The sequence below is a fragment of the Sceloporus occidentalis genome, unplaced genomic scaffold (assembly GCF_023333645.1).
Source record: "Sceloporus occidentalis isolate IW3139 unplaced genomic scaffold, rSceOcc1.0.p SCAF_1, whole genome shotgun sequence".
Taxonomy (NCBI): domain Eukaryota; kingdom Metazoa; phylum Chordata; class Lepidosauria; order Squamata; family Phrynosomatidae; genus Sceloporus; species Sceloporus occidentalis.
Window position 1 is genome coordinate 254,467,058 of NW_028316981.1, and position 27,172 is coordinate 254,494,229.

Here is a 27,172-nt window from a genome sequence, read left to right on the forward strand (position 1 = left end):
GTTTCTGTTGCTGCCTCTCTCATATTAAAAGCTCAGAGAGGAAAAATGAAAACTAACAGGCTGGCCTCCAAACAGAAAGAGAAGTGTATAATAGCTCTATTTTTCTCTTTTCCCTTAGAAGGAACAAAATGGGTCAAGGCCGCCTTGGCAATTTTGTGAAGGTCAGTCAGAGTCAAGCGAAAACTACAGCCAAGCAAAGATATGCTAGCGGAGAAAACCAACTGCCTTTCATGGAACTTCACATGAAACCTTTGATTTAGAACAAAGTTTTGTTCTTTAAATTTTAATTACTATTAAAAATGTAAGTATAAAACATTAATATTTGCATTAGGTATCTAAAATGAATCAAATACTACAGAAAGCAAGATTAATCAGAATAAAAGATGAAATGTGTCAAAATTACCCTTCTCTAAGAGTGTGAATCTTTCTTGGAATGAGAGGTCTACAAATTACGTATAAGTTTTGTAGACAAAAATCATTTTTTAGGCAGCAAGAATATAGTAGAAGAGTTTCTGAATGAGAACATGGGCAAACTACTTTTGTGGGGGCTAGGTCCCAGGAACCAACATGGTGAGTGGTTTGAGAGTTGGACTATGACTCTTGAAAACAGGACTTGAATACCAGCTCGGCCATGTAAATCTACTGGGATGACTTTGGGCAAGTCACACTTTCTCAGCCTACGCAGATGGCAATGGCAAACCCCCCTCAGAAAGAACGTGCCAAGAAAACCATGTGATAGGTTCACCTTAGGATCACCATAAGTTGGAAACTACTTGAAGGCACACAACAACAACACTCCCAGAATCCTACAACTGACATGGCCATAAACAGCATGACATAACCCCGCTTCAGGAATGTATGGTCCTGTGAGGGTCTATAGGAGCAGGCAACCTTTGGAATGCCCACATCTCCCCAAGCTCACCAATCTGATCTGCAATATTTCCTGGAAGAGGAAGGAGGTAAATGGGAAGAAAGCTTAGCTGATGCCATTCAGAGCCAGAGAAGACATTCCTTCCTGCAAATCTACTCCAGCCTAATGTAGCTATTTTGAGCTGAAGACTTCCTCATTGAATATTCTTTCTTGCCAACTTCAAAGACTTTCTGGGCCAACAGATCAGTTAAAAGCAACACTATACTTTTGTTGGGATTTTAGCCATCAAACAATGCCATGGAAATGTTAGCCATCAAATCATGCTATGGAAATGAAACAGGTATACTAAGTATATTTGACTACAGAGTAATAGATTCAGTGCTTACTGGGTGATCTAAATTTCTGATATGTGATATGCCATAAATATTTTTCCAATCATCTACAATGCAGCTAGTCTGGCAGTGAACTACATCTCTGTTGTTTTAATGGCCACACTAACTCAAGGGTAAGCAACTTATTTAGGAAAAGAAATTTAATCTCAGCATTCTCTTAAATTGGTAGAGGCATTTAATTTTTTTTTAAATGCCTGAATGCCTCTTTTTATGAGTAGTACCATATGCTTTCCATGTAATTACAGGCAAACAAATATACAGTGGCTGAGAACATGACTTTTTAAACTATCTGTTCATTGGATACACTCAGAGCCTGGTCCTTGTATCAATAAAAGCTGTAGGTATGACAAAGTTTATATCTAGCTTAATATTCTGTATATTTGCTCAAGGACTTTAAATTCTGATAGCTCCTGTACTGCACAGACAACAAGCACATAAGGAATCAATTTTCATGTTCTGCAAAAAGCCTCTTTGGAAACAAGAGATTTTCTTTAATCTTACATTCTTTGGTTCCCTTTCCTCCTGATGTTTGTGGGAGTTATGTGGTGTGACAGTTTCAGGATGGCGCCTTCTTTTGCCTCTGAGTAAAGATAAAGTATAAGAATCTATTAAGAGGCATGTATAGATGAATAAATGAAGAAGAGAGGTTCAGGTCTTTTAAAAATTAAATTTACTTCTGTTAACTTTCAGTGGCTTTACTTACTCCTACAGCATCTTAATGTATCTATAAAAATGGTTTAAATCCCACTTTCTTCCCTCTACAGGCTTAGCAGAATAGAAAGCTTGGATAAACATCTTAGTACCCAGAGCCTAAGTTGCTTAAACTACTGATACTCAGAGGTTAACTACACTTAGTGCACAAACACCTACAATTGGACATCAATCTTCCTTTGTTAAGAACAACAACTTTGATCAGGGGAAGAGGGGAATGACAAGAGAAGGTGCTTAACCACCACTCCATCTACCATTTTCCCACTCCAGCAATACACCCTGCCATACATTGCATTCCTTCGCTCAGCAAGTTAATTCACATATGGAACCATGCATTATGAACTCTAGGAAGAGGGCTTATTGGGGAGTCATTTTGAAACAGACAAGTGGCAGATGGTTACTCAGTCACACACACACACACACATTTCTTCACTGGTTTCAAAGCTGTTTCTGTGTTATCAAAACACCACCTCATAAGGTCTGATACACATCTTTGTACATAAGCTAGAAAATTACCTCTCTCTTCACTACAACTTAAATGACAGTGTAAACACTGTATATCAATATATACTGTATAAACACTGTATATCAAACACTCACATACATTTGCAATAAATAAATAAATAAATAAATAAATAAAAATGTTCAGCCACTGTTTTACAGAGGAGGATATCAAGGAGGGAAGTGCTAATCAGTGTTTCAAAATGGAAATCTGACAGTGTGTCCAGCCTCTGTCTTAATCTGATCATACACCCATCTTCTGTTGCAGCGACACTCTGCCCCACACTTGGTGGAATTGCATTTGGGGCAGGGGTAGAAGCAGCCCAAGCAGTTCTTCTCCAGGCAGTCGCACAAATCTATTTTACTGGAAAGGAGGCAGCCTCGTCTGTCATATTTCCTCACAGTTCTATAAACAAAAAAATGGAAAATTTCAGTTCATTTTCAGACTGTGCAGCAAATAAAAATGAAAGTGCCTCTGCAAAATAAATAAATAAATAAAGGTTCCAGCATATCCTTGTGATAATTGCTGAAATTACTGATAATTACTGAAAATTTGTATGTCTGAAACTTAAAGTTGAATGTCACATAACTCTATCTACAATCTCCATGGAGAGGACACATCATAGCTCTTTGACTCTATCAACACACAAGGAGATGCCAAGCCAAAGTGACACACACAAAAGTTTATTTGCTCCACTGCTTAATAATAAAAAGAAACCCCTCCAGCACTACCACCTGGGGTTAGGGTAGCCACAGGCCCCATCGTTTGGCCTCCCAAAGCACTTGCATAAACCCACAATATTTAGGTTGTCTGTGGATCCATAAGTTAGTGCAGCACCTCTCCTGGGTCTTGTCTCCCTCTCTCTTTCCCTGGGCACAGATGATGGGTTGTTCCTCCTACTCTTGCCCTGGCCTCTGTCTAGGGCTGCCTTGACCATGGATAAATACAGCATCCATTCCACAGGCTGGTTGCTTTTGCCTCCCAACATTTCCCTTCCCACAGCATGGCTTGTTATTGCTGGGTTGCCCATCCCCTTGCCTACCGAGCTTCTGCTATCTCCCTGGTGCTTGTTCACTGCTCTTCACCACAGCTAACTGGCTTCACTTGATAAATGGTCAGCAGTTAGGAGTTTCTCCAGTTTTGGGGAGGTCAGTAATCTGTCAGTCCTCATCACCCTCTCACATCTGAGAAGGATGAGGTGTTTCTCTAAGTAAATTTGTTTACTCAGAACTGCTTTGCTCAAAGACATTTTCTACACAGATAATGGCACAAATGGCATACATATTAGATTCCAGTTACACTGTGCAGAGTGTGTACCTGGAAGCAGCAAAATCCATACAGGAAAATCCTGTGTAAAATAGCCACATCTGTGCAGTTAAAAAGATCCCAAACATTAAGAATTCTGATCAGCTTCACAGCTCTTTATTATTACATATACACGGGCACACATACCAAAGTAGGGTTCAATAGGCTATTTAGCACAAGACTGCCAGATTAATGTTACAGCAAGTCATCCACAAAAGACTGGCTACCATAATTAATTCAAATACAAACTAACAGGGGTTGGAAAATTGCATTCCTGCATAATCTTTCAATTTGCATAATTTAAAATAAATTAGAAGAACCTTGTCAATAGTGTTTCCAGGTTCCATAAATTCTAGTTGTGTTAGGATTCAGCCTCATTTTTTGCCCTTGAACAATTTATTAAGGCCACCAGGCACTGATTTAAAGCCACTGCTATGGCTGATTCAAACAAAATTTTTAAAAAGAGATAAACATAATTGAGCAATATACTAAAGACACTTTCATCTAAAACTCAATGTTACCTTCTTGGGTCCTTACAAACACTACATAGGTTGCATGAAAGCTGGGAGCCAGAGTGGCCTTGTGCCACTCTTCAAGGATGTTCCTATGAAACAGTTACAGTTACTAGTAGTTGTCTTCTTAGTAGGACCAGAGATCTAAAACAGTCAAGACAGTGGCTCCTTGAGGTTCATAGTTTTGAGAGTCTTTTTTTAAGCCTTTAAAAGAAAAATGTCTTAGGCAAGTTTGTTGTGGTTGTTGTGGTTCCTGTTGTTTTAAATCCTAGCTGTTTTTACACTGCTGTCAAAAGAGGCCAGGGGTATCATCCTCATTGTTCTCTAGATGAACTTTACTCTATTATAAATTGTGTGATCCCTCTCCTTCACCCATGTGAAGGGTGGAAGGGAACCATCATGCTTTACTTGTGAACTTTCCAGTGGTAGAAGTCCTGATGGTGAATGCCGGCCTACAACCCACTTCTAAATATATGTACAGAAAAGCAAATTCTAAAGACTTTAGTGGAATTTTCAAAGTACCCAGACTGGCATTTCTATAGTTACACTCAGTATGAAATGCAGAATGAACTGGAGTCATCATCTTACTTCTTTGTGGTGCTGAAACAATCCTGGTTTATCATTGACATGCAGGCTTTCTTCTGTTGCTCCCGAGTTTCTGGATTGAAGTCTGCCAGCAGAGGTCCTGGATTCTGAAATGCCAGACATTTCAGCTGACGCTCAATTTGTTGCTATAAGCAAGCAAACATGTGGTTATAGTGATAACATGTTCATTGGAAGGTATAAAAGCAATCCATGACATAAGCTTGACCCTTGCTTTGCCAGACCGTCTCATCTCATCTTTCTTCGTCTGATCTGTCAGTCATTTGTTAAGGCAAAGCTATATAAAGAAACTGAAAGGAGAGGGATTGGAATCTATAAGAAGGTCCTCAAAATATCATGTTGATTCCTGCTGCTGCTCAGGCAATGAAAAGGTTAACCTGCTTGTGAGTTTTCCTCTTTAGAAAGCATGAACCTTCACATTAAGTAACCAATGAGATATTCAAACAAAAGCATACAGAAAAATGATAATTAAAGGCAGCCTAATGCTCTTAACTGAAAATGAAATGTCTGAGAACAGGCAGGAGGGTTTACAACGGTTTGGGTGTAATACCTAGTTAGCTGTGACACTGATGTAGAAATGAATGTATGGTGTAGCAGGTGTATTTTCGACATCATCTACCCTGAAGTAGAAGCACCAAAAATCATTTAGTATTAAGTAGACAGAACTATTCTTGGTTTAAGCTAAAGAATAACTCATTTGGGCAAATGATATGACCTGCAAGAGAATCTCAAGTGTTGCAACCTTCATACTGCTCAAAAATTACCATCTACATTACTGCTAAACTCTGAGTTGTTGGAGGGGGAGGATAGAAGGGAAAGGAAAAGCTGAAGGTCTGAGCACATACTTTAAATACAAAAGATCCCAGGTACTGATAGTATTCAAAGTAAGACTGAAAAGGTTTTTTAAAAAAACTGAAGACCTGCTGCCGACCAGATTTGACAATATTATCGATCTGAATGGATGTCTGTGGCCCTCTAGGTGTTTCTGGACTATAATATAAATCATCGTTTACCACTGACTGACCATGCTGTTTAGAGCTACTGGATGTTGTAGAAGAAAGAAATCTGGAAAACCACAATTGCTCACCCCTGCTGTGTGTGGACCAATTGTCTCTGATAGTTAAAGGCAGCTTCTCTGTGTTCCTGTTATACATGACATGCCTTCTAGAAACCATCTTTTGCTAAACTTGTTATTCAGGGAGGATGGTTGATAGTTCAGCAGCATATATAAATGATAAGAGATAGTCTTCTGATCATTGGGAATTGCTCCCTAGTTTCTGCGATTGGAGAAGCATACTTCTTTCCAGCTGAATGAAGGGCCAGAGAAAGCAAAGCGCAAGAAAAGAAAAAAATAAGTTTGCAGAATTGACTGTAGCGTTTATCACACTGAGGTTACTGGAGCTAAGATCAGGGGTGACTGCGGGTCGAACGATGCGAATTGACGTGAATGATTTGTTACTAGTTATTCCCTGATTGTTCCCTGGATAAGTCCTCTCTAATCGCAATGTTGTCTAAAAATCTTTGCCTTTGCAGGGAAAATGCCTTTTTATTCCCAGCTCCCCCCCCCCCCCCCGCCAATAAAGTCCAAAGAGACTCTGAAACTGGGCATTGTTGATGCTTCAAGTCCCTTCCAGTTTATGGAGATCTTAAGGTGAACCTATCAGGGGAGTTCTTGGCAAGTTTCTTCAGAGGAGGTTCGCCATTGTCATTCTCTGAGCCTGAGAGTGTGCGATTTCTCCAAGGTCACCCAATGGTTTATATGGCTGAGTCAGCATTCGAATTCTGGTCTCCAGAGACTCAGTCCAACACTCAAGCAACTATATTGTGCTGTCTCTGTAGAACTGGGCTACTTGCCTGTAAAAAGAGGTGAAGGAGAAATGAGCAAGGGGGCTTCTCTGACAAGCCCCAGTTGGTGGGGAGCAGATAGTCATTTGCCAATCGATCTTCTTTCTATAGAGAATTTTTTAAAAATCAGTTATTTTGCCAATCAAAAGGAAATGAAATTGAGATGTCCCCCCTTCTCTTTCTCCCCAGATCACTGGTAAGCAAAAGGCACCTAAGCCACACCTAAAGGCCACCCACTGACCACCCAAAATAGGCATTAAAGTGGAACTGAATTATTTGCACTGCAAATGGTAGCAGAACAGTAGAGGGGAAGGAGGTAATTAACAGGGTTTTTGCCATTAATGGACAGAAATGCTTTCCAAAAGGTCTCCCACTGGGAGAACAACAGAAGAGGGTTGACATCATGTGATAAACCCCCAGCCAAGATTAGATTATCCTGCTTCAATTGCAATTTACTGACTTGTGTGATAAGGTCCTATGCCTCCCTAATCAGGGAACTAACACTTCTTCAGGAAAAGACATTGGACTGCTTCCTATATATCTATGACAGAAGAATATCGCATGGGCCCTGCAATGGGCCCATTGGCCTGTTACAGACAGGCCAAAATAAAGCTGCTTCGAGTCACTTTGGAGGTATGCTATTTCAATGATGCATGCGTCCTAAGAGTCCAAAAGCCGCACCAAAGGCACACTCCAGTTCTAAGGACTGGAGCGCAGATTTGGTGCGGCTTTTGGACTCTTAGGACACATGCATCATTGAAATACCATTCCTCCAAAGTGACTCGAAGCAGCTTTATTTTGGCCTGTCTGTAACAGGCCATTGTGTTCTAAAACAGGGGCGCGCACATGGAACAGGATGAGGCTAAGAACGGAATTTACCGCACACTGGAACGCTGCCGTTGCCGCCAGGTGTTCCAATCGCATCCTACATCCGTTCCAGAGAGCTTCATTTCTGAGAACTGTTCCAAAGCATTCTCAGAAATGGCGCCCTCTGGAACAGATGTAGGACGCGATTGGAACGCCCGGTGGCAGTGGCGGCATTCCAGTGTGCAGTAAACTCCATTCTTAGCCTCATCCGTGCGTGCCTGTGCATGCCCCCATTTCAGAATGCAATGGGCCCGTTTCAGGGCTCGCGCGATAAACTTCATTGTCTTCTTTACCTATCAGGTTTCTTCCCATGAATACTATTCAGGGGTTCAATCCACCCTGCAGAAATAATCCAGTCTGAGACTACTTTAACTACCCAGGCTAGGGAATTCTGGGAACTGTAGTTTTGTGAGACATTTAGTCTTCTCTGGACTTTATCACATGGGGAAAATTGCAGGTTTAAACTGTCATTATCCCGTGAAAGTCATGCGATCACACTGAAGATTTTCACATGATATCACAATTAAAGAAGATTTATCCTGACAATAACCAGGTAATAACCAGCAACCAGATAATTGGTGGTTATTATCTGGTTATTGCCGGGATAAGTCCTCTTTAATTGGGTTGTGTGTGAAAATCTTCCCATGATTGCACAACTTTTCCAGGATAATGACAGTTTAAACCCCCAATTCCCCCCCCCCCCCCCGATTTTCCCGGTGTGATAAAATCCTCTGTCAGAGAGCTCTGATGCCACAATAAAATGCAATTCCCAGAATTCCCTAGCACTGAGCCACGGCATTTAAAGCGGTCTCAACTAGATTATTTCTGCAGTGTGGACTGGATCATGGATATTCTCACACCCTGTAAAGATGGCCACCAAGTAAATACAGCTATTATTTCCAGGGCCCAAATTAAAAGGAGATCAGAGCCCTCCCCAACTCCTTCCAACTGTCATCTTCTGGCCTGGGAGGGAGTGAAAGGACAGGCCCAACGCCATCGGGCCTGGCCTTGGTTAAGAAAAAGAGCCCTCCTTCCAGTCCATCTGCCTTGGTCCAGGCCTCAGAGGGAGAGAAGAATGCTGGACCTGATCCCCTCCCCCTCACCATTCCCTTCTCCTTTTGTGTCGTGTCTTTTTAGATTGTAAGCTTGAGGGCAGGGAACCGTCTATTATCCCTTCTGTTGTAAGCCGCCCGGATTCCCAGTGATTGGGTGGCATATAAATAAATCCTATTATTATTATTATTATTATTATTATTATTATTAAGTGAGGGAAAGAGGGGTTTTAGCACTAAAACTAAATGGTACTGATGCTTAACTAGCATTTTTATTGTTCTCACATTTTAGTACTTGGAGTATATTGCCTGAATAATTAAAAAAAAATCTCAGTGGAAACTGGTGTAAACCAGCATCAGAAATGTTGTGTGAGATGAGATTTGATGTGAGAAATGATCAGTGGGATGGGGAAGGACATAAGGAAAGGACATATTTCAAAAAGGGATTGAATCTATACATGAGAATACGAAGGTACATTCAAAACAAAAATAACTGGAAATACTCAGTATTTTGGGGAAGTCTGGTTGAGCCCTAGGACTGTTTGCATGTACAGAAGAATCAGTAATATAAAGAACACTGCAAGGGGAACATATTAAACTCCAATATTCTGAGTTTGGTAGCTTCTTCCATACTGTCTTACCATCTTTTTCCACTTATTCCTTTCGCCTGGCAAGGGAAGAATCTGAAGCAAAGAAAAGGCACAGAAGAAAAATCACTAATGCAAAACAACAGAAGTAATGCAGACAGCTATGGAGAACAAAGCACGGCAAGAATTAGCAAAAGCCAGTACAGCATATTAACAATTTAGGGATGGGGACATGTTGCTTTTACATAAGCAATAGAGGGTTGAATTTGGGTTTCTAATTCATTACTGGTAAACTAGCATGCATACTTAGATTTAATCCAGGAAGCCGATAGCAAGGTCCTAAACTTTTAACATTTAAAAAAAAATCTTAAATCTCTTGTTACCTTTTCTATATTAGTCTGATTTGCAAACTGAAGCAAATTATCTTCTATATTTTTCATACTGATACAGAATTAGTGCCACTTTGTGTTGTTGTTTGTTTTTGTTTTTTAACAGGAAACCCAACTATATATGCAGTGGAAGCCTCAGATATAAGGAAAGGAAGGAGAAGTCAAAATGGGTTAGTTTTCATTCTGAATTTCAGTTCTCTAAGGTAATATTGAATTTCACCCATAAAGTGCAGGCCTCATAACAGGCTTGCAAAATGTAGCCAAAGTAATAGACCACAGTGAAGAAGAAAATGCCAAAGACATGAAATCAGCTGAATCAGATAGATTTATGCTAGGTCAAATACAGAATGAGCTGCCCAGGAGGCTAAACATATATTTCCTTTCTATTTCTGACTGTACTGCTCTCAGGATATTACCTTTTCTTAACACTGGATCAGGGATGAATGTGTTAAATCATTCCATGCAACAACCATCATATTACATGATGAGCAAGCTGTTCTTTGTGGCTCCCCATAAGAACTGAGCAATTTCAATATGGAACCAAAGCTTTCTCTTGTGCTGTATTTGTGACCACAGGGTGAAATATACCTGATTTCCAGGCTGAAACATGGTACAAAAGCAATTCATCATGTGCTAACAGCTGCCACATGGAAGGATTTAAAGCAGACTCCATTTCCTGGCTATACTGGAAATGCAGAGACATTTTCAGTGCTGATTAAGGTGCAACCACTTAACCACGGAGCTTATCGCATTGCTTATTAAAGTGACTTACCTCTCCCAGCTTAAATTTTAAATCAGGCAGCATCCTGATATTATCACAAGGAATCTGCCACCGAATCCGCCGCCCGGGCCCATCCCTGCTACAAGGGTGGCTATTTTCTTAAGAAGGAAAACTCCCAGTTTTGAAAAGAGGAGTGCTGAGCAAAAATGGACCTGGGATGGATCCGCGCAGCAGATTTGGTGGCAAAATCCTTGTGATGATATCAGGATGGAAAGGGGGAAATGCCACTTCTGTCCCTCCTTCTCCTTCTCTGGACCTCTCCCAACTGATACCCATGTGCTGGAGGAGAGGTTTTAACATCAGATTGAGAAAAGAAGCAAGTGGATTTAAATGGAGAGTTGTTTCCATAGGAAGCAAGGTCTTGCAAAATGGATTGGAGACAGAAGCAAGTGGCTTTAAATGGAGAGTTTTTTTCCATAGAAAGCAAGGTCTTCCAAAAGGGACTGGAGATATGGTTTTAAATGGAAAAAATTTTTATAGGAAGCCAGGATTTGCAAAACGGATTGGAGGAAGAAGCAAGTGGGTTTAAATGGGGAGATTTTTCCATAGGAAGCCAGGGCTTGCAAAACGGACCAGAGACAGAAGCAAGTGGATTTAAATGGAGAGATTTTTCCATAGGAAGCCAGGGCTTGCAAAACAGACCAGAGAGGGAAGCAAGTGGATTTAAATGGAGAGATTTTTCCATAGGAAGCCAGGGTTTGTAAAGCAGACCAGAGAGAGAAGCAACTGGATTGAAATATGGATATTTTTCCATAGGAAGCTAGGGCTTGCAAAATGGAACAGAGAGAGAAGCAAATGGATTGTAATTGGGAGTTTTTCCGATAGGAAGCAAAGGCTTGTAAAACGGACTGGAGGAGGAAGGAACTGGTGTTCAATGGAGATTGGGGCATCAGGCTTGCTTGCTTTAGGACAGGGGTAGGCAACCTTTTTGAGCCGGGGGCCGGGTTGCTGTCCCTCAGACAACTGGGGGCCAAAGCCAAAAAATAAATAATTAAATAATTAAATAATATAGGACATTTTCAAATGTAGGACACATTTTTTAAAAATGGAGGACATGTGAAAAATTTGATGATTTTTTTAAAAAAGTTAATATAAATGCACGTTTGTTAGGCATGATCAAAATGGAGGACATTTGGGCCTCAGAAGCTGGCTGATATCAATATCACCACCATCATCATCATCATCATCACTATCATTGTTAAAGCAGACCTTTTATCAATAAAAGCACCAAAAATACACAAAAAGCACACTTTGGAAAGTCACACTGTCTCGCCTTCAGAAAGAGTGAGTGCATGCTTCAGAAACTGACTGATATCACCACCACCACCACCATCATCATCACCACTATCATTGTTACAGCTGACCTTTTAGCATTAAATGCACCGAAAATACACAGAAATGCACTTTGGAAAGTCACACTCACCAAATGGAATGGAAATCCTCCTCCTCCTCCTCTTCTGCTTCCTCCTCCTCCTCCTCCTCCTCCTCCTTCCTTCCTTCCTCCCTCCCCCTTCTTCCTCCTCCTCTTCCTCCTTCCTCCCTCTTGCTCCTCTTCCTCCCTCCTCCTCCTCCTCTTCCTCCCTCCTCCTCCTTCTCTTCCTCCCTCCCTCCTCTTCCTCCTTCCTTCCTCCCTCCTCCTCCTCTTCCTCCTTCCTCCTCCTCCCTCCTCCTCCTCCTCCCCCGCCCCCTTCCTTCCCTGCCCGGAGGCAGCCAGGCAGGGCTAAGGAGACCTCACTGCAGTGGGGCTCCATGGCTCTGGCCACCTGCCCGCCGGTGGAGGGAGCCAGGCAGGGCCAAGGAGACCTCGCTGAAGCGAGGCTCCTTGGCCCTGCCTGTCCGCCGGCTGAGGGCCGTTCGCGCGAGAGGCCACAGGCCCCGCGCCCTCGTGCGAGAGGCGGAGCCTTTGACCTCTCGCGCGAGTGGCCAAAGACCTCATGTGAGAGACCCGGACCTGCCGCCGATTGCCGCCAGCTCGGGGCCTTTGGCAATCGGCGGCAGGACCAGGCTCGGGCCGGTCCCAAGGTCTCGCCCGGCCGGATGTGGCTCGCGAGCTGAGGGTTGCCGACCCCTGCTTTAGGACCTTTCTAAGCACTACTGATGTATTGACCCTTACATAAGTCTACCAAAGATTTTAGGGTCAATTTTTGGGGATAAATTTCTCGACTTATACGGTACTATTAATTGGTCTTGCCGCGCAGTTATCATCAACAATTCAGAGATGGCTGAAAGAACAGCAGCAGCTGGATATGGACATCTATGGGACTGGGAATCAAAAATTGCTCAATGAAAAAGAAATTAGGCACACCCAGAAGGGAGATCTAGGCATAGTGTATGCTTGTATCAGTGTTCAGATTTCACATGTTTCCAAGAGGACGGCGTCACTGACTAGACAGTGTAATATTTTCCAAGATCCAATTTCTATATTTACCCTCCCCCCCAAAAAAAAAGGTTTTTGAAAAATAGAAACAAATCATGTGATGTACTCAGCTCTACCAAATCATACCTGTTGTTTTTGCCCCTGAGTATTCTCCTTAGCACAAATAATAGCTTCTGCCAGTTTCCTTGGTGACAACTGTCCTCTTCCAGGCCAGCTTCCTTCCAAACATTCATCCATTTTCAACACTATGCAAAAAGTGTCTAGAATTTAGAGAAATATATTTAAATATCATTATCCTATTAAATTTTCAGTTGTATCATTTCTTCCAATAGCCAATGCTCTGATCCCCAAAGGGCTTTACCAGTCAAAGGATTTAAATAAAAGCAGATCTGGGGAAGCTGTGGTGGCCCTTCTAATGGTGCTGACACTTAACTTCCACCAGAACCAGCCAGTATGGCCAATGATTAGCAGAGAAGGAAAGAAAAATGTGATACAATACTAATATCCCACATGCATTGTTTTAAAGGCAATGTGCACTGTAAGATTATGGTTTCTTAATATATATTTTTAAAGGAATGAGCCATCTAGATATTTGTAATGAACAACCTTTCTGTTGTGGCAGGAGCTTGGGACTTTTGTTATCCCACCGCTGCCACCAAATCATGTAACAAAGCTTTCCTATTGTGGCACCCAATTATGTGAAGGCCCCGTCTAGTCAACCTTCACCCTAACGCTGCCACCAAATTATGTGATGCACACCCACACCACAATCCTCTTCTATGATGGCAGGCACCTGGGAGTTTGTAATGTGAGTAGCGTGGTATTAACTCAAGTCCAGGCGTGTCCTTCTTGAATCAAACAAATAAAACTTCATTTACAAGGTTTAACAGTGTTGGTTTTAATATGATATCTTATGTAATTGTTACTTTCTACTTTGTTATAGTTACCGTTGGTTTTATAACTCTTTAGCTAAATCACCAGTTTCTTATAACTAAGATTCACTCAGTCCTTCTATTAAGTTCCTCTCTTAAACTTAGACCTAACAGTCACCAAGGTTAACAATATCCCGCAGGATATCACACTCCAGCCACTCCCTTTCCTAGAGTCCTGGAAGTGAAACGGTAGAGAGCCCTTTCCTACTCAGTCTCTAACCCTAACCGTCCTTCTCTATCCCTGGATCCCTCACTCTCAGGATTCCAAGCCCCAACTGACTATTCCCTCAGGAACTCATGGAGTCCTCTCTTGGACTCAACTGTTCCCTCAACTCTCAAATCCCAACTGTCTCTCTTCTCTAACAGCTCGGAATTTTCAAAATCCCAGCCCACATCCTATTGGCTGGTCTTCAGCTGCCTTCTGATTGGTCAGCCGGGTGTTCAGCGCACCACAATATTGTACTCAGAATTTTTTTTTCAGTCAGTGAATGCATTCACCAAAAAATTTAATTGTTCATTTGAGACAGCAGCAGGCTCTCCTTGTTCCAGAAACAATTCACCTCACCCCTTCATTTCAATTACAGCTGTACCACAGATCTTTAAACATTAAGAATTCCTTGTAAAAAGGATATCCACCACAATTGTGCAACTCATGCTCCAAGAGTAGGATATGTAATATATTGGAAAGGACAAGTAATACCTAAATACAACAGTGGGCTATGGGACCTACTTAAACTAATAAAATTATCAGCCCTTCAAAAAGCCTGTGACCATTGTTTTCTGAAGTTTATACCATTATCTGAAGATTAGACCATTGTTTTCTATACAAGGAGTCTACAACTTATCATTTGGCATAGGTTTTCTACCATTTCATAGAATCAAAGAGATGCCACGTTACCGCACCATTCTCTTATAGCACTGTTGTTCCACTTTTACTGCTCTGGCTGCTTCCTGATGTATTCTTAGGCTTGTAGTTCATCGAGGCCTATAAGAATTTTAAATGCCCCTGCTTAAACTGCGAATTCCAGAATGCAACAGGAGGCAACCAGAGCAGTTAAAGTGGAACAACAGTGCTATAAGAGTGTGGTGCAGTAATCTAATTGGAAGAATCCAGCACACCCCCGACATGCAGGAACTCACAATCAAAGCATTCCCTACAGATGGCCATCCAGCCTCGGTTTAAAAACTTCCAAAGAAGTACACTCCACCACTCTTCAATGGAGTGTTTTCCACTGTCATACAGCTCTTACTGTCAGGAAGTTCCTCCTAATGTTAAGGTGGAATCTCTGTTCCTGGAGCTTGCATCCATTGTTCTGTGTTCTAGTCTCTGGAGCAGCAGAAAACAAGCTTGCTCCATTCTCAATGTGACACCCCTTCAAATACTTAAACAAGGCTATCATATCACTTCTTAATCATCTCTTCTCCAGGCTAAACATACCCAGCTCCCTAAGTCTTTCCTCATAGGGCATGGTTTCCAAGCCTTCATCATTTTAGTTTCCTTCCTCTGGACATGCTCCAGCTTGTCAACCTCCTTTTTAAATTGTGGTGCCCAGAACTAGACACAGTATTCCAGGGGAGACCTGACCAAAGCAGAATAGTGGTACTATTACTTCCCTTGATCTAGACACAATATTTTTATTAATGCAGCCTAGAATTGTATTGGTCTTTTTAGCTGTTGCATTGCATTGTTGATTCATGTTCAACTTCTGGTGTAATAGGACTCTTAGGGGGCAGTACAGACTACCCCTTTCAGAGCGGTCTGTAAGCACCTACTTTTGGTCCACAGCATAGCCGTAGCAACCAAACCGCCCAGCAATGCTGTGGACCAAAAAAGGAGCCACCTAGGGCATTGCAGCCCTTAAAACGTCTCTTCCTTTGCATGACGTATGGGCATTGCGATGCCCACAGGTCATGCACACGCCCCCCGTGTGGGTGGGGCAGCACTGTAATGGTCAACCAATTACTAATCCACCTACCAGTTGCATTGTCTAGCCCACATTTTACTAGCTTATTTGCAAAAATATCATGGGGGACTTTGTCAAAAGCCTTACTGAAATCCAGAATATGCTATATTCACAGCATTTCTTTCATCTACCAAGCTGGTAATTTTATCAAAAAGAGAGAGAGAGAGAGAGAGAGAGATCAGATTAGTCTGGCATGACTTGTTTTTGAAAACCTAATGTTGACTTTTTGTGATTATGGAGTTGCCTTCTAGATGTTCACAGACTCTTTGTTTAATGATCTGCTCTAGAATCTTTCCTGGAATTAATGTCAGACTAACTGGACGATAATTGTTTGGATCCTCTTTCTTCCTCTTTTTTGAAGATAGGGACAACGTTTGCCCTCCTCCAGTCTGCTGGGACTTCCCCTGTTCTCCAGGAGTGTGGTGCACAGAACACCCGGCTGACCCATCAGAAGGCAGCTGCAGTCCAGCCAATAGAATGTGGACTGGGACTTTTGAACATTCCATGTGTCCGTTGGTTTTGACAGTTGGAACGTTGGCAGTTAGAATGTAGACAGTTTGGATTTGAGAGTTGAGGGAACAGTTGCGTCCAAGAGAGGACTCCATGAGTTCCTGAGGGAATAGTCAGTTGGGGCTTGGAATCCTGAGAGTGAGGGATCCAGGGATAGAGAAGGACAGTTAGGGTTAGAGTCTGAGTAGGAAAGGGCTCTCTACCGTTTCACTTCCAGGACTCTAGGAAAGGGAGTGGCTGGAGTGTGATATCCTGCGAGATATTGTTAACCTTGGTGACTGTTAGGCCTAAGTTTAAGAGAGGAACTTAATAGAAGGACTGAGTGAATCTTAGTTATAAGAAACTGGTGATTTAGCTAAAGAATTATAAAACCATAGGTATGGTAACTATAACAAAGTAGAAAGTAACAATTGCATAAGATATATTAAAACCAACACTGTTAAACTTTCTTGTAAATAAAGTTTTAATTGTTTGATTCAAGAAGGACATGCCTGGACTTGAGTTAATACCACGCTACTGACATTACAAAACCCAGGTGGCAGCCGTGGAATAAAATCTCCCAGGTGCCTGCCATCAAAGGATTGTGGTTAGGGTGTGCATCACATAATTTGGTGGCAGCATTAAGGTGAAGGTTGACGGGATGGGGCCTTCACATAATTAGGTGGCACAATAAGAAAGGGCGCAAAGATTATTGCCAATGTCTCCGATATTATATCTGCCAGTTCTTTTAATACCCTTGGATGTAGTTCATCTGGTCCTGGAGACTTATATTTATTTAGTTTAACCAGGTATTCCTGTACTGTCTCTTTACTTATTTTGTGCTGAAATGCCCCTATTCTGTCCTCCGCTCCATTATCCCCAGGTTGAGTACCCTTTGCCTTTTCTGAAAAGACTGAGGCAAAGAAGGCATTGAGTAATTCTGCCTTTTCTCTGTCTTCTGTTAGCATTTTGCCATCTTCTCCACGCAGTGACCCTACCATTTCCTTCTTCCTTTTGCTGCAAACATACCCAAAAAAGCCCTTTTTGTTGTTCTTAACCTCTCTAGCAAGCCTGAATTCATTCTGTGCTTTAGTTTTTCTGACTTTACCCCTACATATGCATTTTTCTTTGGTAATTTCCCTATTTTTCCATTTCTTATACATATTCCATTTTAGTCATCCATCCTGGTTTCTTGAGACACCTCCCATTTGTCCTCCTCACTGGAACTGTGAAATTGTGCCTTCAGTATCTCCCTTTTAAGAAACTCCCATCCATCCTGAACTCCCTTCTCTTTTAGTATTCCTGACCATGGGATCACCCCCAGTATTTCTCTAAGTTTACTGAAATCAACTCTTCTAAAATCTAGAATGTGTATCTGACTTTGCCTGGCTTCTCCTCCGCTATATAACAAACTCCAGGAGAACATGGTCATTTCCACCTAAGGATCCCACCACTTGCACTCCATTAACTAGGCCAGTGCTGTTGGTTAGGATCAGATTCAAAAACTCACCCAGTCAAAATGGACTCTCAGCCAACCCTTCTTTTTGGTTAGGGACTGGGCTTTGAATGAAATTCAACGAAGGCAAAATTCTACATTTAGGCCACAGAAACCAGGTATGCACAGGTATAGGATTGGAGATACTACAGCAGTACTACATGTTGTAGCAAAAAAAACAAAACAACAGATTAGCCTGGGTGTCAACCAATAGGATGCTGGCTGGGGAAGGTTGAAAATTCCATTGTGGCAGTTGGAATTTCAGATAGGGTTTAGACTCCAGAGAGGGAGGGATTTGCCAAGTCCTGAGAAGGACATAGGTTTTAGGTGTTCCAGAAGGGAACTGTGGTTAAGGACTAGAGTGAGGGACTTGTAATCAATTAGTTATTGCAAGTGAGGGAATTAATATAGGGTCTGTACAGACCGCCCCAAAGGGGCAGGTCTGTATTGCCCCTTTTCGCGCTGGATTGGGAACAGGGCAGCCATGTCACCGGCAGCCCTGTGGCCACAATCTGGCATTTTTCTGGGCCACGGAGAAGTGGCAAAATGCCGCTTCTCCGTGGCCTGGAAAAGGGGCGTCCTTGTGGCTTCATGCCACTGGGCACCCTGGCACTAAAGAGGACAAAGGGGTGGCCCTTTTCTTCTCTGCATTGTTGGCGTGGCAGTTTGGTTGACAATAAGTGCCCTCCAACTGCGCAGTGATGTGTCCTGTGCGATGCACCATTTGGGAGCATCACACAAGACACGTCATGGATGTGTGCCCCGTGTGGGCAGGGCTGCGCAATCATGGCGGTGCCCAGCAGTAAATACACGTTCCCAAACCCTATTATTGGTGGTGGCACGCCGCTTTGGGGCCATCTGTCTTGGCCCATAGTTAGCCTGAGTCGCAATACTATTAGCTTGTAGGCTAGGAATATAAGCAGGAAAAGACAGTGCGAGTGTCCTTGAGAATTAGTAACATTGGTGCAGTACAGACCACCCAAAAAGGCTGGCCTGTCGGCGCCTGTTTTTCCTCCGGAGGGAAGTCGCAGCCACCAAACCACGCAGCTTCTCGACGGCAGAAAAAGAACCCTCAAAAAGCAGGTTCGTTTTATGCCACGGTGGCAGCATAACAAGTGTACCACTGGTATACTAGTTATATAAGCACCGTGCAGCGCCATCCAGATGCTGCACGGCACTTACATAACAATGGCGGCACCCATGTATACAGGGTGCCACCATTGTTACGCTCTCATCACGTGCTAGGGTTGAGGGGTGTGTGGGCGCGCTGCCTCGAGGCAACCCTAGCACGTGACGAGGGCGTCATGAAAGCCCCGTCTGTTCCGGGCCATTGATACTCTGTGGAGTGTTGAAGATTTGTCACAAAGGGCCCGAACAGACAGGCCAAAATAAAGCTGCTTCGGGCCACTGTGGAGGTATACTGTTTAAATGACACATGCATCATTAGAGGCCAGAAGTTGCACCAAAGCTGCCCTCCAGTCCTTAGGACTGGAGCGTGGCTTTGGCATGGCTTCCGGCCTCTTAGGAGCCATCATACCTCCAAAGTGACCTGAAGCAGCTTTATTTTGGCCTGTCTGTTTGGATCCAAAGTTAGCATTCAAAAAGTCATTTTACCAACTGTACTAAGTAACACAAGTGCCTGAACCAATAACTGTTTATTTTGAAAGTATTCAAGTAATGTCTGCTTGAAACACTTGTTCAATAAAGTTCGCTTATTATTTCAACAAAAGCTTGTCTCCACTTTAAGTAACGTCCACGTTACCATCATTATACAGTATTTTAAAGCAAAGACTTTAAAAAGGTCTGCTTCAGTTTGGGGACCCAATGTCACATTATTACTTTAGCAGCAGTGAAAGGAGAGGGTGCATTTCACAATAGCATCACACATGTGAAAAGGATCTTGGAATTATTGATGATCATAAACTGAATATGAGCCAGTAGTATTATGCTGCAACGAAGAAGGTGAATGCTATTTTAGCCTGCAGTAGTAGATACACAGTTTCCAAGTCAAGGGAAGTAATAGTCCCACTATCTTGTGCGCTGGTCATCGCATTTCAGCTCTGGGCACCTCGTTTTAAAAAGGATATAGTCAAGTTGGAGCAGGTTGAAAGAATAAGAATAAGAATAAAATAATAAATAAAACTTTTTTTATACCCCGCTTTTCTGTAATAAAACAACCAAAGCGGCTAACATAGTTAAAAACATCCAACATCCAATAGAACATTACAATATCCCGCCCCTTAAAAAGGAATTAAACAGGTTACGGTTAAAATTAATTTAAAAATAAATTATTAATAACAACATAAACAATGGGCAGAATGGTAGCATGGTACATGTTGTAAGGGAGTAGTCACTTCTGTGGCCGGGTGCTTTTATTCAGGAAAGGCCTGCCACAAGCGATCCATCTTGACAGCTTTTTTGAAGCTGTTTAAGTTGGTTATTTGATGGATCTCTTCCGGCAGGCCATTCCACAGTCTGGGAGCAGTTTCTGGGAGGTTACAGTTAGTCTGGTCTTTAAAGGCTGCAATAAATTCCTCCCAGAGGACCTGAGTTTGCAGGGCAGATTATGTGGAAGTAGGCGATCCCTTAAAAAGGTTGGACCCAAGCCATGTAGGGCTTTAAAGGTAATAACCAACCCCTTGTACTGCACCCAGAAACCAATAGGCAGCCAGTGGAGTGATTTCAATATTAGTGTGATATGGTCACTCCTAGTTTTTCCAGAATGATAAGTACAGTATAGAGAACACAATATATGAGGAAAGATTAAAAGAGCTGAGCTTATTCAGCTTGGTGACTCAGGGGTGACATGACTACAATCTTTAAATACCTCAAAGATCCTTATAGAGAGGATAGGGAAGATTTGTTCTCTGATATCCCATAGGTATCAGGACCATGGTAAATAGGTCTGAGGAAATGACATGGATGTGGCCACGAGGGGGAGCTGTTGTGGAAGTTATTTACAGCTCTAGTGGCAGTTATATGTGTCAGCATTTAAACAGTGCATCATTGGAATGTTGATGCAACTGTCAGCTGTCGTTCTCAACTGTCACTGAGAGAGTGAGACAGTGTGTGCCTCAGAGTGGGTTGTTACTTGTGTGGATGGTGTCGATGTATATAGTGTTGTACACATTGGAACTTCTTGTATGAATAAAAGCCTCATCTGAAAGAAAATTACAGTGTCCCTTTGCTCATTAAGAAAGGGCGAGGTGTTTCTCCAGCTCACAAGCTACTGACTACAGTCACAAAGGTGAAGAATCTGGCACCATATGTTGATGTGTTACCTCACACGCTGTGCAACATAAACATCAAAAGCATTTTAAACAATAGGGTAGGACCAGGTCTAATGGTTTGAAATTACAGGAATATAGGATTTGGCTGAACATTAGAAGGAATGTCTAGACAGTGAGAATGGTCTGACAATGGAACCAATTGCCTAGAGAGAAGGTGGGGGTCCTTCTCTGGATGTCTTCAAAAGGAGGCTAGACATCTGCTGGGAACGCTTTACCTGGAGCTCCTGCACTGAGTACAGGGCTGCTCTCAATGGCCTCTTCCAACTCTAAAGAGCACATATGATCTCCACCATCACCCTCTTTGCTTATGTGCCAGGATAGAAAACATCCATAAATAAATAAACATCCATAAATAAATAAATAAACTTTTATTTGTATCCCGCTTCTCTGTACAAGCAATCGAAGTGGCTAACATACAAATTCCAATACTTTAAGTTTAACCCACATTTCCCTCCCCCCCCCCTTAAATGACAATTAAACAAGTAATAGTTAAAATAATCCTCATTCAGCTTTACATATGCAAGTAAATGAAGGCTTTCCAACATGATCAATTTGTTCTGCAAAATAATAATAACAAACTGTTCCTTATTTTTTCACAGTCTGAAGATTTCTCTTTGGATCTGTTCTTGCTGTGTATTTGTCCTAAGAGTGCTTGAGCAAAGTGATCTTACTCCTTTGAAAACTACAAAGCTCTTTATGCTTTAAGTTTCCAATGTCATGGACTTTAATGAAACATGAAGGTGCCTTTCAGGAAACTTCCACTATCTTCTTCAACATATGGAGACGAAACAGCAGAATTCTGCTCCTAATTACAGAGACAATCGAAGCCCAGAAAAGAAACTCTAACTAGTTAGCTATACAGCTCAGGTTCTTCATCTTTTTATCAGAATAGATATCGTAGTTCTCAGTTCCACCAGCAATAAAGGACTAGTTCACAGGGTAAATGCCTCCTGCTTAGCTTGCCTCTCAACTCAAAGGGAATTAAAACTACTATTTTTAAAAAAAAAATTAAATAAATTGAAGCTTTTAAAAAAGTCTCTCCATGCCATCAATAAAACATTAGAATCATCTTTAAAATAAATCATAATTATCTTGAAATCCCAGAAAAATCCCAGCAGATACCATATTCTAAAACCGAATTAGTGTTCTGTCACATGTACATGGGCTCAGTTAGCTATCATAGTGGCAACACTAGAGTGGATGAATATCATCAACTTAAAAAAGAAAACACAGATGATTTTATTTTTATTTTTTTAAACATGAATAGTAATATTTCTCTTAAATAAGAGCTAGGTCTGCATCTGCACTGCAGAAATAATGCAATTTGAAAATGATTTAATTGTTGTGGCTCAGTGCTATGGAAATCTGGGATTTGTAGTTTTGTGACATGTTTAGCTTCATTGTCAGAAAGCTCTGGTGCCACAAGAAACTACAAATCCCAGGATTCCATAGCCTTGAGCCATGGCAGTTAAAGCAGTATCAAACTGCAATATTTCTGCAGTGCAAATGCAGCCTAGATTTGTATAAATCATCTGGATATATTCACTGAACCTGTTAAATCTCTAAACTGAATCTATGTGTCTGCCAAATACACAGAACTAAAGGAAGCTTTTTTTCTGTATGCAAGGAAAGCCAATCTGAACCTTTCTGAAATGTTGAATATCCCTTTAGAGGATCGAGGCAGGTAACAGCACAGGTCAATACAAATACAAAGATAATAGCAAAGAAACAATACCCCAAACCCCCAAACTCTTCAACCCTCCGTCCTTAAATATAGAATTACAACAATAAAACCATATAACTACAAAATAAGAATTAAAAACAGTTCACAAAAGTGAGGATACCAAGGAGCATGATAAGATGAGCAGATTAGTTCTTTTCTGGACAGAGGTCAGTCCGTGAAGGCCCACCGGATGAGGATCGTTTTTATTGCCTTTTTAAAAGCCTCAATGGAAGTAATCTGGTGAGTCTCCTCCAGCAGGTCATTCCAAATTTTTGGAGTGGCAACTGAAAAGATCCTCTGGGAAGTCACTGCCAGTCTAGTTTTTCTTGGTTGCAGTAAGTTCTTCCCCGAGGACCTGAGTGTGCAGGAGGGATTATGTGGGAGGAGGTGTTCCTTCAAGTAAACTGGACCCAAGCCATTTAGGGCTTTATAGGTAACAACCTTCTGGCTTCCGCACATGTCCACCATAGGTGTACAAAAAGTGCCTCTTTTTCCCCCACACTTCCAACAGAGATTGTTCCCTGTTTTGTATATTCTGTTTATTTTGTCAGGGAAGAGATGCCACCTGTATAGGATCTTATAATAATTTTCCTTGACATCTTGACTGACAGAGTATCTTAATCTAATGTTCCAGCATTTCTTCCACTGACATAACTCTATAGACTTCCCACAGGTTTGTATTCAAGCAATCATGTTTTCTTTAATTAAATCCTCTTCCATATCTATTTCAAGTAATTTTTTATACATTTTAGCTAGGAATGTGGGTTTCTGAGAAACTAATATTTCTTCTAAATCTGATATTCCAAATAATTTTTTGTCTAATATATATCTAGATTTTAAAGAAACCAACTGCATTCCTATCTGTCTTTTCTCAGTTGTGGTTTTGTGTCAGTGTGGAATACAAAACAGTTTGCCACTTATGCTTACAGCAAAAATAGAATGTAGCTAAATCAACAGGCCATTGGGTGTCACTATTACCCTACGAAGAAGATGTGGCCACTTCACAGATACCAAAAGGAGACATTCTCAACCTTTTCTATCTAAAGTTCCATCATTCTACCAAAACATCTGGGTCTCACTCCTCCAGAAACTAGGTCCACTTTCTCCAAGAAGGACATCTAAAGTTTACAAGTATTCTATTATGATAGATCAATTAAATTAAGTTTTAAAGATATAAAAAGTGAAGTAGAATTGTTGGACTGCTGGAATAAACAGAATAATAATAATAATAATAATAATAATTATTATTATTATTATTATTATTATTTATTTGTGTTTATTCCAGCAGTCCAACAACAACAACAATAATAACATCATCAACAACAACACTGGAAAACTGTGGTTGTCACAATATAATTGATGTACTACTAGTTTATGCTTAATTACTGCTATAGTAACTGTAAAGCGTGAAGAATGTACATTTAAATTTTAGTTTGTTGCTGTTGTGTACCTTCAAGTCTTTTTCGACTTATGACAATGCTAAGGATTGGGAATAATTATTACTAATGATACTAAAACACCCATCTACCTCTGTTTCTCATTCAGAATCACTGGAGAGTTTATCAAATGGGAGAAATTTCTCTTAAATTCGAATGAAAAGAAAGTGGGGCCAGAACGCATTCACTTAAAGTCGCTAGTTTAGCGCATTTATGTGAATGCGCATTGTATTCGAACTGGCTTCCCATTGCCCAAAAATAGCATGCCATTGCCCGAATTTGCGTGTGGCAGTCTATCACGCAATAATGCAAAACCACATGATTGTGTTCTGACTGACTTCCCATTACCCAAATTTGCGTGCAGTGGGTTATCACGCAATAACGTTAAACCCCATGATTGCGTTCAAATTGCCATTGGATTATATTTCCAATTTCCCTTGTCTGATAAACTCCTGGGATTGTGAATCACTAGAACTTCCTGGTTGAGGCTTCTAAATGCCCCTCCCTAAGCTATAAATCCCAAGACTGCATAGGTTGCAGTTAAAATAGAATCACAGTGCTATAATTGGCCAGTGTGAAAGGGCTTGGGCTTGGAAAAGGTTGATCTTGGGCACAGGAGTAAATCATGTCAATGAAATTGTTCATACAATCACCTTCACTGCCTTAGTTATAAAAGATTATACAGTAGAGCTGACCAAGTGGTAAAAGGTGAGTACTATCCCTGCCAGGTGCAACCTTGCTCTTCTCATCAACATATGTGATTGTGCACACATCTGTATCTGATACTAGTGTGTAAGTGACACTCTGAATAATGAGCAGCCAGACTCTCCTTTTGAACACAGAGGCTGCCACAGCACTGCAGGAATAATGCAGTTTGATACCGTTTTAAATGCCATGGGGTCCTGGGATTTGTTGTTTATGGAATACCCATGTAATTGTGGGATTTGCAGCTTCTTGTGGCACCAGAGCACTCTGAAAGAGTATCTCCCAAAACTACAGTTCCCAGAATTCCCTGGCATTGAGCCAGAGCCATTAAAGTAGTGTCAAACTGCATTATTTCTGCAGTGTAGATGCAGGCAGAAAGAATAGGTGTACGTGTAAGGGAATATACACTCATGCAGAGTGAAAGGAAGTGCTTGGAATATTTTTGTCTTCATTTGAAGAAGGATTAATCTGGTGAGCACTTCAGAATTATTTCACTAACTGCACCCTCTGATCCTGGAGATGTTTGTTCACCATATTAATTCAATTTATATTTGCATATAGAATATATAAATTGGGACTCTGTGTGTGTGTGTGTGTGTGTGTGTGTGTGTGTATATATATATATGTTGCCAAATCTGTTCACAATTGAAATTTAAACCAACCATGCTTACCAGATGCTTTTAACAGCTAGTATTTTTCAATGAGTTGCTACAGTTCTTATACCTCCCTTAATTTCTCCCAGAGTGAAAGGATGCTATTGCATTCTCCAGTTGCTTGACATATTAGACATTAGACCACTTAATGCAGGAGGAGGAATCAAATCCGCCTTTCCCTTTTAAATCAGGAATAGAAGTGATATATCATGAACAAACCGAGCAGAGATTTACAAAACAACAGTTTCACAATTACTGTGGTTGGAGTGAGTCCCCCCCCCCCCCAATTCCCTGTTCCCAAAAAAGTGGAACCAAAGACCAAGCATAAAAACAAAAAAGCAAAAAAGCAAAAGCAAAACACAAACCAATATTACAGTTTTAATGTCTGTTCTTTCTCAATTTTACATACAGATCAACTTTAGCCTCTTCTGAACTTACTGATTATAAATTCACTTTTTAGTAGAAAAGCTGTTGGCAAATACAAGTGTTTTACATGCAACAATATGGTCTCTTGCTTATTTCAGTAAGTATTTTGGCCAGTTTACCAGGTTGGACCTAAACATGTTGTTCAGAAGATATGTGTCTCCTTGTTTACACCTCTTAAAAGTTGAAAACTGGATCATAACTCTCATTAAGACAAATGGAAGTGTTCCTCATTCCAACCCCTTCTACAACAGCAGGAAAATTTACTATAGCCTTTACAGTCTTGCACATTTCATAGTGATTTTTTTTAATTCTATAAAAGTCCTTGTGCTGAAAGAAGTACATTACTTGAATACTTGAAAGTGTACTAATGCTACAACTTTTTAAAAAGTTTATGCTTTAAATTTTATTTTTTCCTTCCAATTAATTGTTCCCTTCCCCTGTTCTAGCACCACACAGAAGGAAGAAGCTGTGGTTCACATGCAAAAGCATCACAAATGTGTTGAATGCCACAAATGCAATGGTAAAGACTTACAGTTCCAATCAAAAAATAAAAATATCAGTTTTTTAAATGTTTATTTGATATCTTCAGGATATTTAGGTTTCATAATTTGAAATATTCATTACAATGACCAAAAGATAATCTGAATATTACTCACCTGGATCACTGTTTTCAAGAAAGTTAGCTTTTTTTTATCCACAGGTTGTTTAGCAAAACTTAACTACTTAACAGCAATAAGCAATCTGAAGCCGTATTTCTTTTGAGGTTTCACACAGCATAAATTCAACTGATAGTCAAATTACCTAATAGTCTCTAGACCTGTAAACAGACTCTTATTAACAATGGTGCTTGTTTGTTACCAACGTAATTGGACACAGTGGACCATGTGATACTGCCAATTACTACTGTTAACACACCTGAGACATTCTTTAAGCAGGCATTCTGGAAACCATATGAAAATAATACAATATTATGTGCTCCTAGAAAAATAAAACCACCGACTACAGTTTTGAAATTAGGTTTTGATAATTATTACTCTGCTACCATATAGTCAACAGAACCTTTAGCATGAATTTAAAGATGGTTTTGCATTCTAGTTTAAATTGAACACACAGTAGAAATCCTAGCAGTTGTATTTCCTGAGTGTTGTGTGCCAAAAATATCGATCAGTACTAAATCATGCAAAATCCACAGATGTGGTTTGGTTTTAACCTCTGTGTATATGTTGCAAAACTCACATTTCCACATTTTGCACATCCATTCCAAT

General features: G+C 41.0%; 1 protein-coding gene and 1 long non-coding RNA gene across 12 annotated transcripts in view; one reads left to right on the forward strand and one right to left on the reverse strand.

The window, feature by feature from the left end:
- LOC149323759 (ARL14 effector protein-like) lies at window positions 1-20,625 on the reverse strand. 11 transcript variants are annotated; one of them, XM_089491964.1, is made up of 5 exons: window positions 15,165-15,274; window positions 12,921-13,054; window positions 9,302-9,343; window positions 4,882-4,985; window positions 1-2,881 (listed from the first exon to the last, which is right to left on the reverse strand). In XM_089491964.1, exons 1-5 carry the CDS (start codon window positions 15,193-15,195, stop codon window positions 2,674-2,676), a joined length of 519 nt encoding a protein of 172 aa, XP_089348090.1. In that variant the 5' UTR covers window positions 15,196-15,274; the 3' UTR covers window positions 1-2,673. The 11 variants fall into 11 exon arrangements, with proteins under 11 accessions (XP_089348090.1, XP_089348148.1, XP_089348111.1 ...); XM_089491985.1 differs by lacking the exon at window positions 15,165-15,274 and adding an exon at window positions 20,502-20,625 and having other exon boundaries at window positions 3-2,881; window positions 4,882-5,024; XM_089491991.1 differs by lacking the exon at window positions 15,165-15,274 and adding an exon at window positions 17,690-17,858 and having other exon boundaries at window positions 3-2,881; window positions 4,882-5,024.
- LOC149323760 (uncharacterized) overlaps window positions 9,007-27,172 on the forward strand; it is a 20,869-nt gene continuing 2,703 nt past the window's right edge. Inside the window, exons 1-3 of the long non-coding RNA XR_016277419.1 lie at window positions 9,007-9,132; window positions 9,743-9,806; window positions 26,354-26,427. This is a non-coding gene — a long non-coding RNA (uncharacterized LOC149323760). The remainder of the gene's footprint in view (window positions 9,133-9,742; window positions 9,807-26,353; window positions 26,428-27,172) is intronic.

Coding starts and splice junctions, on each gene's coding strand:
- LOC149323759 (XM_089491957.1), bottom strand. CDS start 15,195: ATGCCCTATGAGGAAAGACTTAGGGAGCTGG. Junction 13,055..15,164: donor GGAAAGACTTAGGGAGCTGG/GTATGTTTAGCC, acceptor TCTAAATTCTAG/ACACTTTTTGCATAGTGTTG. Junction 2,882..4,881: donor TGTTTCAGCACCACAAAGAA/GTAAGATGATGA, acceptor TTTTGTTTATAG/AACTGTGAGGAAATATGACA.